Source organism: Vombatus ursinus, unplaced genomic scaffold (assembly GCF_900497805.2).
Source record: "Vombatus ursinus unplaced genomic scaffold, bare-nosed wombat genome assembly UNPS02000749.1, whole genome shotgun sequence".
NCBI classification, from domain to species: domain Eukaryota; kingdom Metazoa; phylum Chordata; class Mammalia; order Diprotodontia; family Vombatidae; genus Vombatus; species Vombatus ursinus.
In genome coordinates this window covers 11,459,138-11,473,670 of record NW_020940527.1, presented here as the reverse complement: position 1 = coordinate 11,473,670, position 14,533 = coordinate 11,459,138, and the positions used below count along the sequence as shown (strand labels likewise).

Sequence of the window (14,533 nt, the reverse complement as noted above, 5' to 3'; positions counted from 1 at the left end):
TTTTGTCAAATAGTTAATTCTTGTCCCAAAAGCTTGTATCTTTGGGATTATCAAACACTGAATTACTATGGTCATGTACTACTATGTATTATCTGCCTAATCTATTCCACTGATCCACCACTCTATTTCTTAGCCAGGACCAAGTTGTTTTGATGATTACTTCATAATACAGTTTGAAATCTGGTATAGCTAGGATACCTTTCTTCACATTTTTTTTTCATCAATTCCCTTGATATTCTTGGCCTTTTGTTCTTCCAGATGAATTTTGTTATTATTTTTCTAGCTCCATAAAATATTTTTGGTAGGTTGATTGGTATGGCACTGAATGAGTAGATTAATTTAGGTAGAATTATCATTTTTATTATATTGGCCAGGCCTACCCTTGAGCAATTAATATTTTTCCAGTTGTTTAGGTCTGACTTTATTTGTGTGAAAAATGTTTGTAATTGTGTTCATATACTTCCTGGGTTTGTCTTGGCAGGAAGACTCCCAAACATTTTATTGCTTTAGCTAGCATTTCTAGTAATATAGAATAATAGTGGTGATAATGGGCATCCTTTCTTCACCTCTAATCTTATCAGGAAAGTTTCTAGTTTATCCTCATTACAGATAATGCTTGCTTATCATTTTAAGGAGTTCATATAGGTCTTGCCATGTTTTTCTGAAACCACCCCTCTGGTGATTTCTTAGAGAAAAATAGTACTCCATCAAAATCATATGTCATACCTTGTTTAGTCATTCCCCAATTGATGAATATACTGCTATACTTTTGTACATATACTCCTTTTCCTTTTTTGGGGGGGTGAGGGGTGGGGAGTGAGGAATACAGAGCTGGTATGCATAGTTTCATAGCCTTTTGAGTATAGTTCCAAATTGTCCTCTAAAATTGTTGGACCAGTTCACTACTCCAACAATTCTTTTTTTTCCTATCCATTTTTCTCTCCTCCCCTTCAGTATTTGTCACTTCTGGTATGTGTGAGGTGGTACCTCAGAGTTGTTTTAATTTTCATTTCTCTAATAGTGATTTAGAGCACTTTTTCATATGACTTTAAATTGCTTTGATTTCTTTTTCTGAAAACTGCCTGTTTACACTCTTTGACCATTTATTAATTGGGGAATGGCTCTTATTTTTATAAATTTGACTCAGTTCTACAGTCAATATATATTGGAGAAATGAGGCCTTTATCAGAAAAACTTGCTACAAAAATTTTGACATTGTTTCATTGTCTATAGTACCTTTCGGCAAAATGTAGTTTTTCTCATTATCTCTTTTAATTAGGTCTGTTTTTGCTTTTGCTTTGTCTGAGATATTGATTGCCACTCCTGCCTTTTTTACTTCAGCTAAAGCATATTAGATTCTTCTTCAGCCCTTAATTTTAATTCTATGTGTGTCTTTCTCTTTCAAGTGTGTTTCTTATAAACCTCACATTGTTGGATTTTGGTTTCTAATCCATTCTGCTATCTGCTTTCATTTTATGAGTGAGCTCATTCCATTCATATTCATAGTTATGATTACTGTGTATTTTCCCCCAGGCCATTTGCTTCTATTTCTTCTCTTTCTTTTTATCCTGTCCCTCCTCAAAAGTCTATTTTGCCTTTAACCATTGCCTCCCTTAATCTGTCCTCTTTTTTATCACCACCACCCCCATATCTCTTATCTCCTTCCCCTCCTGTTTACCTATTGAGTAAGTTAGATATATATTCTCCCCTATTTGAACCAATTCCAATGAGAATGAAGTTGAAGCATTGCCCACCTATTTTCTCCTCCAATCTAAAAGGTCTTCCTTGTGTGCTTCTTTTATGTCAGAAAATTTGCCCCATTCTAGCTCTCCTTTCCCCCTTTTCCCAGTGCATCCCTTTTTCTCACCCTTTCATTTTTTGGGGGGGGAGAAGGGGAGATTATTCCAACATAATCGACTCGCACTCATGTTGTTTGTCTATGTGAATGTCTTTTAACTACTCTAATAATTATAAAGTTCTTAAGAATTGCAATTATCATTTCCCCACATAGGAATATAAACAGTTTACTTCCACTGAATCCCTTATAATTACTCTTTCATGTTTTGCCTTTTCATGTTTCTTTCGAGTCTTCTATTTGAATGTTAAATTTTCTTTTCAGCTCTGGTTTTTTCATCAGGAATGCTTGAAAGTCCTCTATTTCATTAAATATCCATCTTCTCCCCTGAAGGATTATTCTCAGTTTATTGGGGAAATTGTTCTTGGTTATAATCCTAGCTCCTCTGCCTCTAGGAATCATGCTCCAAGCTCTTGGGTCCTTTAAAGTGGAAGCTGCTAAATCTTGTGTGATCCTGACTGGGGCTCCATAATATTTTAATTGCTTCTTTCTGGCTCTTTGAAGTAGTTTCTCTTTGATCTGGGAGCTCTGAAATTGAGCTACAACATTCCTCAGAGTTTTCATTTGGGGATCTCTTTCAGGAGGTGATTGGTGGATTCTTTCAATTTCTATTTTACCCTCCAGATCAAAGATATCAGGACAATTTCCTTTGATAATTTCTTCAAACATGATGTCTAGGCTTTTCTTTTGTCATAGCTTTCAGGTAGTCCAATAATTTTTAAATATCTCTCCTCAATCTATTTTCTAGGTCAGTTGTTTTTCTGATAAGATATTTCACATTTTATTCTATTTTTTTTCATTCTTTTGACTTTGATTGCTTTTTGATGTCTTGTGGAGTCATTAGCTTTCATTTGCCCAATTCTAATTTTTAAGGAATTATTTTCTTCAATGAGCTTTTTACCTCTTTTTCCATTTGGCCAATTCTGCTTTTTAAGGAGTTCTTACCTCTTATTATAATAGCCTTTTAATTGGTTTCTCTGCTTCCCTTCTCTCCCCATCTAATCCATTCAACTGCACAATTGCTGAGTGGTTTTCCAAAAGTACAGCTCTGGACATGTCACTCCCAGGGTTCAAGAAGTCCCAGCAGTTTCCTTATTGATTCTGGGGTAAAATACAAGCTGCTTTCTTTGTCGCTCAGACAGAGCTTTCTGCTTCTAGCTCCAGCTTACTTTTCCATACTTATTATATAAAACACTCTTATGGGAACCCTACGTTCTAAACCCCAAAGTTCATCTCAAGCAAGTGGTCCTCCATTAGGCCTTCCTTATCTCCCAAGGGGTCAGTGCCTCCCCAGTTGCCTTGTATTTACTTTGTGTATATTTTGAATTTACTTATATGTTTGCAATTTGTTTGCCCCAATAGAATAGAAGCATCTTGAGGATAGGCACTGTTTTAGTTTTTGTCTTTGTATTTCTAGAGCTTAGGACATAACTGTTTATTAGATTGTTTACAAAACAATGTCCTTTAGAGAGTGGTTTCCAACCTTTTCAATACTGAGGACCCTTTTAGATAATATTTGTTTTTTGCTAGGCAATGGGGTTAAGTGATTTGCCCAGGGTCATACAGCTAGTGAGTGTTACGTGTCTGAGGCCAGATTTGAACTCAGGTCCTCCTGAATCCACGGTCAGTGCTGTATTCACTGCACCACCTACCTGCCCTCTGAAGATCCTTTTAAAATCAAATGAAATAATATTTGAAAAGCACTTTGCACAGTGTTTGGCACATAGTGTATTCTTAGTAAATGCTTATGTTGGGAAGCAGAGCCAAGATGGCAGAGTGAAAGGAAGCACTATAACTGAGTTTCCCTCCACAAATGTCTCCAAATAGATCTAGAAAATTCACCAGATTCCAATGGGGAAATCCAAAAAAAGTCAGTGAGTCATTTGTTCAGCCCAGAGCAGGGAGGTTTGTGGATACAGGGGACAGATCAGGTAGGGAACATTCCAGAACCCAGGGAGAAGCTGTGCACTATAGTAAGAAAAGGTCTCAGACTGTAATCAGGGCACCACCAGGTACATACTGAGCCACTGAGACAGGGACAGCCAAGAACTGGCAACCAGGTAGAAGATCCAGGGCAGAGTGAAAAAGGGACCTGAATACAGCAGTGGTTCCCAGGTAGGAAGCAGTGTATGGAGAAAGCAGGTTCAGCAATAGTGTAGCACAGACCTCAAACGCAAAGCAGGGTTTCATTTTCAACATCTAGTCCGGCCTGAATAGGAATATCCAGTGCAGGTATCCCAGGGGAGCCTATAATTCTATCACTCTGAGCCAATAGAGCTTTTCAGCTGGCTGATAGGGGTTGAGTCCAGCAACAGGTCAGGAACTTACAGAGCTCAGATTAAGTGGGGTGTAGAGGGTAGCAACCAGACACTGCCTTGGACCACTTTGGGAGCATTGAAACCTTGCAGGTCTCTAGCCTGTTCCTGAGATCAGCTCAGACCTGTTCTCCAGAAGTGCTGTAGAACCCAGCCCTAACATCAAGTTCGAAATCAAGAAATCAAACAAACAAATGAACAAAATGAGCTATTATTGTGGCAGGGATGATCAAGATACAAATGCAGAGGAGAATGACTCCAAAACACCTACAAGCAAAGCTTCAGATAAAAACACAGTTTGTATACAAACTCAACTAGAATTCCTAAAAGAGATTAACCAAATTTTTAAAAATAAAGGGTTAATTTTTTTTTATAAATTAATTAGAGTTCTTGAGGGAAAAATGGAAAAGAAATGACAGTGATAGAAGAAAAAAATAGAAAGGGAATTAACAGGTTGGACCAAGATCTACAAAATCTTTCCCCAGCAAATAAGCTCCCTAAAAATTAAAATGGACCAAAAAGAAGCTAATAACTCCATGAGGCAACAAGAAATATTAAAACAAAGTCGAAAGGCTGAAAAAAAAAAAAAGAAAAAGTAAGGCATTTCATTGCAAAAACAACAGATTGAGGAGAAAAAATTTTAAGAATCATTGGACTATCTGAACTGTATGACCTAAAAAAGAGCTTACACATCATATTCCAAGAAATTCCAAAAGAAAACTGCCCAGATTTCTTACAACCAGAGGACAAAATGGAAACATAGAGCATCCACTTGAAGCCTCCTGAAAGGAACCCCAAAATGAAAACTCTCAGGAACATCATAGCCAAAATCCAGAGCTTCCAAGTCTAAGAAAAAGTACTACAAGCATCCAAAAAGAAATAATTCAAATACTGAGGTGCCACAGTCAGGATCACAAATAATTTTACAAGCCACCACTACAAAGGAGCAGAGAGCTTGTAATATGAAATTCCATAAGGGAAAGGATATGGGCTTATAGCTAAGATTAACTTAACCCAGCAAAACTGCGATGGGGAAATAAATGGGCCTTTAATAAAATGGAGGGCTTCAAAGCATTCCTGATGAAAAGACCAGAGCTGTGGAGAAATTTTGGAGCTGAGATGCAAGAGTGAAGAGAAACATAAAAACTAAACATGAATGAGCAATGATAAAGAATTAAACAAAGACAATCTGCTTACATTCAAAGATGGGGAGATGATACATTTGTCCTCTCTGATCCCTATCATCATCTGGGTTCATAGAGGGAATCTAATTCAATAAGGCCTGAGAGTTGTTCTGTTATGATTTTAAGAAAAGAATGGAAAGAAAGAGTAGGAAGAATTCCCTAGAGGAGGGGGAGGAAGGGAAAGGAAGGTTGGGGAAAATTATCTCACATCAAGGTTTACAGGTAGATATCTATGCAACCAAGGAGCACGTGGGATGGGGAATGGCCAACATTTGTGTCTCACTCTCATCTGAACTGGTCAAAAGAAGAAAAAACACACAAATACGCACAACTGGGTACAGAAATACATTTCTCTCAACAGGAAATGGGAGGGAAATGGAAAAGGAGGAAGGGGAAATTAAAGCAATAAATTAAGGGAGGGATTAGTTCTAAGCAAACAAATTCTAAAGATATACACAAATATTTACAGCTCTTTTGGAGGTAGCAAAGAATCAGAATCCAAGAAGGAGCCCATAAATTGAAGAATAGTCGAACAAGTTATGATAAACAAATATGAGGGAATACTATTCTGCTGAATTCTTATCCTTTATAATTATCTTGTCATAATTATATAATTAGTAATGTACATTCTTATGTAACTTTGATTCATAAATGTTATCATTCTTATACCAACCAGGATTCCAGAGAACTAATGGTGAAACATGTTACCTATCTCCTGATAGAGAAGTGAAGGACTCAGAATGCAGAATGAGGTAAGTATATTTTAGGGTATGATCAATGTGGAAAATTGTTGTGATCTACTATACATGTTCAAACGGGTGAAAAGATGGATCTAAGCAGATGAGACAGAGAGAGGGAGGAGAGACAGAGGGAGAGAGACAGAGACAGAGACAGACAGAGAGAGAGAGAGAGATCTGGGGAACTCTGTAACAATCAATTAAGAATTTATGCAATGACAAAAAGCCAGTGTGTAATTGATTATGCATTGACTGCACTTGTATTTTAGATAGTATTGGTTAGTATATTAATATAACAGTTATTATTGGCCCATATATTTTAATAGATGTGTATATATGTGTGTACATATATATATAATGTACATATAGCTATGTGTGTATCACATTTGTCCTTCAATCTGCAAAAATTTTGTCGGCTTTTAAAAAATTATAGTCATTTAATGAAATGGACCACTTGGATTGTCTACTGCCCCATAATCCCTACTCCCCAGGGACTACTCCTTAAGTTAGTCAGTCAACAAGCATTTATTAACTTCCTACTAAGTTCCAGGCAGGCAGGCATGTGCTAATCGCTGGTAGACAAAGAAAGATTAAAAACAAAAAGCAGACCCTGCTCTCAAGGAGTTGAGAGTCTAATGAGTGGGAAACCCATTAGGTTTACTAAGGTCTATAAAGGAAAGGATCTTGGGATGGGCAGCGTGGGCAATCTGGGTTTTTCCCGCAGTTCCATTTCTTAATCTCTAAGAATACTAGAAATGCAAATGTGCCCTTCACATTCAGAGCCCAGGGAAAGCTTTGCTGGGCAATTTTGAAATATAAGGGAAGGAACATACCTAAGGAAAGATTATTGATCTCCAGTTACTCTTTCTAGAACAATTGTAAAATGAGTTCAGAGTCCACCATACTCTTCCCAGATCTAAGACACTAGGCTTGGCTCATTTCCTTCCTTTGCATCCCTCTTCAGAAAGAAAGAAGGCACTGGCATTCATGTATCTAATACTTTGTTTGGGTGTATGCCTTAGCTCTCCATCTAACAGCTTCCCAAGATCAATCAGTCATTCAATTTGGTTTCAGTTTCCTTAAGTGTAAGATGAAATAATATCTAAAGTGTCGTCCAGCCCCCGCATTACAGGTTATAAAGTTCTTAAAGGGAGATGGTAGCTTATTTCTCTTGTGCTCCCAGGGCACCTAGATCTAAGCTGGGCTTAGCCCAGCTTTAATCAGTACTTTATTTTATTTATTTATTTAGTTTTTTGCTGAGGCAATCGGGGTCAAGTGACTTGCCCAGGATCACTTAAATGTCAAGTGTCTGAAGCTGGATTTGAACTCAGGTCCTCCTGACTCCGAGGCTGGAGTTCTATCCACTGCGCCATCTAGCTGCCCCTAATATGTCTTTAATCAGGTACATGCACACTTAGAAAATAATCCATGAGTGGTTTATATCAGCTGTAATATTATTTGGAATCATCATTAGCATATCAATCAGTAGTAATTTGGGAATTACTGTTTCAGACTCATGCAAACACAGAAAAACTTTTCCTTTGCCAATGGAAACTCTAGCTCCCGCCACCTCTGTGGCCACCACCATCTGTCTGTCTCTCTGTCTCTCTCTCTCTCTCTCTCTGTCTCTGTCTCTCTCCCTCCCTCCCTCTCTCTCTTCTTATTTTTCCCCCAATGGAAATTTCCCATACTTCAAGGTCAGTCGATCAAGCCATCAACAAACATTAATTGAGTTTCTACCGTTGCCAGGTAGTGTACTAAGTGCTGGAGATACAAAGAAAGTAAAAAAACATGGTCCCTGACCTCCAGGAGCTCACATTCTAACATTTTAATGAAGGAGACACAAATAAGCAAACAACCACGTACATACAAATTACATGCACATTTGCACAATACATATATACACATATGCACACACAAACATATGTGTGTATACCTTTATTTACATACAGACACATACACACGTACATACATACATGCCTACATACACAGTCATTCAGGTCATAGGGAGCCCCCAGGGAGTTGATCCAGAGCTATGCTGGATCCATTGAGCTGACTGTTAAATTTTCAGCATGAGCATTTACACCTCAGTCTCAGATTTACAAATCAGGGGTTGATTTATTGTTTTGTTGATTATCTAGGCTTAAGAAAATGTTAATAATGCAGAATAAACTGAAAAGTATCTGCAAACATTCTTTTCTTCCAGAGCCCAGGTGCTAAACATTTATCAGCCCACCCCTGTTTGTTCTATAAACACTGCTTGGGCTCAGCAAGTATGTAGGAGGAAGCTCAGGGTATGAAGTCATCACCAGAGTGGATGCCTAGCAACAACAACAACAACAACAACAACTACTATTACTACTACTACTGGCATTTGTATAGTACTTTAAGTCATCACCAGAGTAGATGCCTAGCAACTGGAGGCTAACAACAACAACTACTTCTACTACTATTGTCATTTTTATAGGACTATAAGGTTTGCAAAGTGCTTTGCATTCATTATCTCATTTGAGTCTAAAACCCCTGTGATGGTTTAATTATTCCAAGAACTAGGAGTGTTTACAAAGACAACCTTGTAGAAGTACCTTATTGACTTGTTCCACTGACATGCAACATTGCCATGGTCTGGGTCACTGGGGTGTTGGGGTTCCAGTAGAGAGGCTGTGGTAACTACCCCAAGTGATAATATTTTTCTTGTTTTTTCTTGCCAGAGATACTAGAGTGGTTTGTCATTTCCATCTCTAGCTCATTTTTCAGATGAGGAAACTGAGGCAAACAGGGTTAAGTAACTTGCCCAGGTAAGTGTTTTGAGGTCAGATTTGAACTAGGAAGATGAGTCTTCCTGATTTCAGGCCAAGCACTCTATCTACTGTGCCACCTGTCTGCCCCATTTGCTAATAGCACAGAATAATAAAGTCAAAGTCAGGAAGACCTGAGTTTAAATCCTGCATCCAGGATTTGAACAAGTAACAACTTCTTTGGGCCTCAGTTTTCTCATCCATAAAATGAGATAATATCGGTAGTAGCTATGGCCTGGGGTTTTTGTTAGGTTTGAGTGAGAAATTGTATGTAAAACCCTTCGCAAACCTTAAATCACTACATAGATGTCAGCTGTCAATGCTCTCATATTTTTATTCCCCAACTGAGCACACGTAGGGATTACTGAATCAGGGTAGAGCCGCTGGAGGGAAGGTGCTTAGTGTGGATTAAAGCAAGTCACACAGCTTCACCTAGAATTATTAAACTATTACTCAAACCAAATCTATCATACACCAAGTTGTGTTTGCAGATGAAATGATTCTTCCATTGAGGAAATCGCAGAGGACAGCTGGCCTTCATTCCTCTCCCAGCTCCAACACTGACTTTCCAGACTTCACCGTGATACCAAGTCCTTCCCACCAATCCCCCCTTTCAGCATTCTTTTATATGTTGTCTTCCTCTCATTAGAATATAAGTTCCATGAGGGCAGGGACTGTCTTGCTTTTGCTTGTATTTGTATTCCTGGCACTTAATACAGTGCCCCACACATAGTAAATGCTCAATCAATGATCTGTCTATCTATCTATCCCTATTCTATCTCTCTCTCTCTCTCCCTCCCTATCTCTCTGTCTCTGTCTCTCTCCCTCTCCCTATCTCTCTAACTAATGCTCCCTTCTGTGCCATTCACATCCACCCAGCTGGTCTTCAGGGATCACTTAGTTTGGTTAGTTAGACACATCTGTGCACAAGAAGGAGTGCCCAGGTGTAATTCAAGAAACTTACCTCCTGGAAATCAGCTCCTCGGCATAGCTGCGAAAACAGCAAAATGAGATCAGGAAGGCACAGTGAGACACATTCTAGGAACTGGGAGAAAAAGATTTCTTACCCCACCCTGAAGGAAAAAGCTTGGCTTGCAAAACCACACAATAATGTTGTAATTTTCTTCGTTACACTTGACTACAATTGTGGATCCTTTTTTTTTTCCCATGTGTACTTGACTGAGAAGACTTACTAGTCCAACCCACAGGGCCCTATGGGAAACAGAACCCTTGACATTTGTCCCATTTGACTAAGGTAGAAAATTATCTAGCAGCACAGGGTTGTGGACTTGGAATTGTGAAGCTGATTGCTAGCTATGCCACATGCTAGCTGTGTGAGAGCGGCCAAATCACTTAAACTCTCCAGACCTCAGTTTCTTCATCTGTAAAACAGGCATAATAATATTTATACAAACTACCCCGCAGGAGTATCATAAAGACCATATGAAGTAAGGTATGTAAAATACTGCAATAATGCTAGCTTTCTCTACTTGTAAGGAGAACAAAGGGAAAACCTGTTAAAAACGGTGACTGATGTTGGAGATTTTAGGAAATCTCATTCTATACATACATGTGAATTGAAAGCGGGTTTAATAATAATCCTTCTGGGGCTGGACCAACTACTAAGTAAGGTGTCACAGATGTCCTTAATCCAGTCCAGTCTAGCTATCTCATGAGAATCTAATTGTACAAATGCATTGCCTTAAACTGTATTAAAGTATGCATTAACACGCCTGATGGAAAATCTGAAACAGAATATAGATACCAGATTCTCATTACAAAAATAATTATACAAGTATGCTTTTATAAAATGAAGTATCAGGGACAGCTAGGTGGAGCAGTGGATAGAGCACCGGCCCTGGAGTCAGGCGGACCTGAGTTCAAATCCGGTCTCAGACCAAACACTTGACACTTACTAGCTGTGTAACCCTGGGCAAGTCACTTAACCTTAATTGCCTAAAAATAAAAAATTTTTCAAAATTAAAATGAAGTATCAAGTGAAGAAGATCTGGGTTCAAAACCTCTGACATTTACTATCTATGAGACCTCCCAGTACCTCCTCTAATACCTACTTCACAGGGCTGTTGTAGGGTACAAATAAAATTGTTGTTGTTATTGTTGTTTGTCCTTCCTTCTCAAAGAGGACCACGACATCGGGGAGGTGATGCCACATGACATACAAGTGAATTGGATATAAGTGAGAGAGAGCTGTGCAAAGTCACCAGCCTCACTTTCTTCTCTGGAGCCATCGAGTTCCAGTGGCAAGGCACAGATCTGGACAACTGGAGATGGCCCCAGCTGCAGTGGGAGACCTTGGCCTTTTTAAGCTAAGGGCTTTAACAGGTCTCAGTTTAACTGAAGCAACACCCATTCAGTGATTAAGAGATTAAGGCTTAATAAGAAATGAGGCACAGAATGGCCTCTTCACCCAGGCAAAAAAAAAAAAAAAAAAAAAATCAATCTGGGAGGGAAAGACCCTCAGGGTTTCTGGCCAAAGGAGCAACAATTGCTATTTACATTCATTCTGAGTCAATCAGGGCCCAAACAATGTAATCCATGAGCAAACATTGAATGTTTAATATGCAAACTTTAAAACTCTATATAAGGGCTGATTGATGGTGTTTAGAGACCCCAGAATTTCAGAGCTGGAAGGGACTTCAGAGGCCATCTAGACCAAAAGGTGACTGAACCAGCATTCCTTCAGTGCATATGTACACCAGCCTTAGTGAGTGGTCATCCAGTCCATGCTGGAACTCCTGTAGTGAAGAAAAACTCCCAGCTGGTGAAATGTGTTTCCTTCCTTCACTGATACTTGACCTTGCTGGGATATAGCCTCAGAACCTTGTAGAATTTTGAGGTTTATAAACCAATTTTTTCACAACAATCCTGTGAGGTAGTAGTGTTATTCTCATCATTTATCATTATTATTATTCTCAATTTACAGATGAGGAAACCAAGACCCCAAGTATTAAATGACTTAGGCAAGGTCATACTATAAGTGACAGAGTACACACAAAGACCTAGGCTCAATAGTCCATGCTCTAATCCATGAAAGAGCTAATTGTGACAAAGCTGATACGTAACAGCAATAAAGAAGGAATAGAATTACTCCCCCAAACTTGTGGGCAACCAAGAAAAATGTTATACATAGAATGAAGTCAGAATGTCCCCACTGCTCTTTGTCTCCAATATGGTTTTTCTATGACTTCAGTTGCAACGTTCTTCTGCCCATAAAAGCCACAGAAAGTCCAGAATCAAACCTGGGTGATCTCCATAGAGCATAGTGGGCACACCCCAGAAGCCAGGCCATTAACAGTCTCCTAGGGTGGCGATTTGTATCCATCGCCCTCCCTTCAAAATAAAAATGTGTGAAATGACTACACGGACAAATGGCCCATCACTCTTTTGCCGGGATTGTAGAGCTGAGATGAAATTCACTAGGACTTTGGGTCCTTCTCCTCCCACTCTCACATCTTCCCCCCACCGTACCCCCTACACACCCAGCTCCCTCCCCTGGCAAGAGCAAGGTAAAAGCTGTACACCTGAGCCCCAGGGACAGAGAAGGACGAGTAAAATGCATTACCTAAACAATACAACAGCCACATAGACAAAGAGTTGAAGCAGAATCTTAACCACAGCAGTGTAAGGAGGTGACTGGATTTCTGGGTAGTCTGTTCCCCTGGGTCTAGGTCTGTTTCTAGCTGGGGGATGATCCATGAGTCCCTAAAGGAAGTCAGGGGTGGGCAGGGGGCAGACACAGCTCTAGTTCTAACTTAGATCGCAGAGTTCTCCAACCTTGGCCAGAAAAGATCATACTCTTCTTCACCGCCAAAGTGAGCCCCAGTAGTTCGGTCCAGTGGTTCCTTCAAGAAAAACAACCGGGCCACAAGATTCATAGTTCTAGGTGCCTCACCCTCCTTCCCACTCAGCACCAGTCCCCTGTCCTTTGTAAAGCATTCCGGGGAGCCAACTGACCTCCTGCACACGCCTCCGGTGACTCCGGGAGCATTTGCTACTATTTAAAGAGCTTACCTCACAGGCCCAGTCCGTCCCTGTCAATGTGAGGGCTATGCAGGATTAGCAGTCCCCAGAGAGTTAGGACTTTAGGTGTTTACAGCTTAACCACCTAAGAATTGGAAGCCTGTTAGCAGAGAGGGGAAATAAGGGGAATTTTTCATGTGAAAATGACAAAGGACCCAGAGAATCCTTAAGGAATGGTAGGCTTTCATGTGATTTCTAGCTGGAAGGACTCAGAGATCAGATAATTTCTTCCCCTCTCCCCCATATGATTTATTTTATTTAAAAAAATTTTTTTTCTACTTTCTTGTTACATTTTAAGTTCCAAACTGTCTCCCTCCCTCCCCAGAGACAAAGCACTTGGTGCAGATTTTATTCCAGCTGACATTTAGAAGGCAGGGAGTCCGTTGCTCATACAAAGGCTGACTGAAATTTTTCAGGTTATATGGCAAGAGGTTATCCCCCAGGAGTTCAAGGTTGCCTTCATTGTTCATTTCCATAAAGATAAAGGAAATAGACTGTCCTGTGATAGTTACAAGGGGGTCTCTTTCTTAGGTATTGCTGGCAAGGTTCTTGCCAGAGTCCTCCTTAATAGGCTGACCCTTCACCCGAGAGCCAGTGTGGCTTCAGAAAGGGCCAAGGAGCCACCGACACGGTGTTTGCTGCCCAACAACTCCAGTAGAAATGCCAGGCGCAGAACAGAGGCCTATCTACAATGTTAATAGATCTAACCAAGGCCTTTGATACTGTCAGTAGTGAGGGCTTATAGAAAATTATGTCAAAATTTAGTTGCTCGGGAAAGTTGATCAGTTTCATGATGGCATGCTTGCCTGGGTTCTGGATAGTGGACAAAGCTCTCCTACTTTTTCAGTCACTAATGGAGTGAAACAAGGCTGTGTGCTTGCTCCCATGCTTTTTAGCCTGATGTCTTCAGTCATGTTGTCAAACGCCTTCGATGAAGACAAACATGGCATTAAGGTCAGCTGCTGCACTGATGGCAAATCCTTCAACTTGAAAACGCTACAAACCAAAACCAAAGTGGGGAGTGTTGGTGCATGATTTTCTGTTTGCAGATAACTGCACTTAATGCAGCCTCAGAAACTGAGATGCTACAGAGTATGGATTTTCTGCTGCTTGTGTTAATTTTGGCCTAACAATTAACCCCAAGAAAACACAGGTGACCCATCAGCCGCCACTACACCAGCGGTTACGGCACTGTACAGTAGCAGTTACACTTACTAACCACTGGTTACAGCAAATGGAGAGGTTTTGAATGCTGTGAATAAATTCCCTTACCTTGGTAGTATACTTTCCAGGGATGTACACGTTGATAACGAAGTTGATGGGCGCATTGCCGGAACTAGCTCAGCGCTTGAGAGGCTCCGAAGGAAAAGTGTGGGAGAGAAGACTGATTACCAAACTGAAGGTCTGCCGAGCTGTTGTCCTGACCTCACTGTTGTATGCCTGTGAAACCTGGACAGTATGCCAGGAAACTGAATCACTTCCATTTGAATTGTCTTAGAAAGATTCTGAAGATCACCAAGCAGATTAAGATTCCAGACAACTGCCACGCATTCAAACTCTGCTTCAGAGAGCGCAGCTCCGATGGACTGGCCACGTTGTCCAA

General features: G+C 40.1%; 1 protein-coding gene across 2 annotated transcripts in view; it reads right to left on the bottom strand.

Moving 5' to 3' along the window:
* LOC114042405 (L-threonine dehydratase catabolic TdcB-like) overlaps positions 1-14,327 on the bottom strand; it is a 35,869-nt gene extending 21,542 nt beyond the window's left edge. Inside the window, exons 1-2 of one of the 2 annotated variants that reach the window (XM_027861095.1) lie at positions 14,203-14,327; positions 9,854-9,880 (exon numbers count right to left, since the gene is read on the bottom strand). In XM_027861095.1, the coding sequence (XP_027716896.1) occupies positions 9,854-9,880; positions 14,203-14,258 (83 nt within the window). In that variant the 5' untranslated portion in view covers positions 14,259-14,327. The remainder of the gene's footprint in view (positions 1-9,853; positions 9,881-14,202) is intronic. The other variant, XM_027861101.1, reaches the window with a different exon arrangement.
* Between the last annotated feature and the right edge of the window lie 206 nt (positions 14,328-14,533).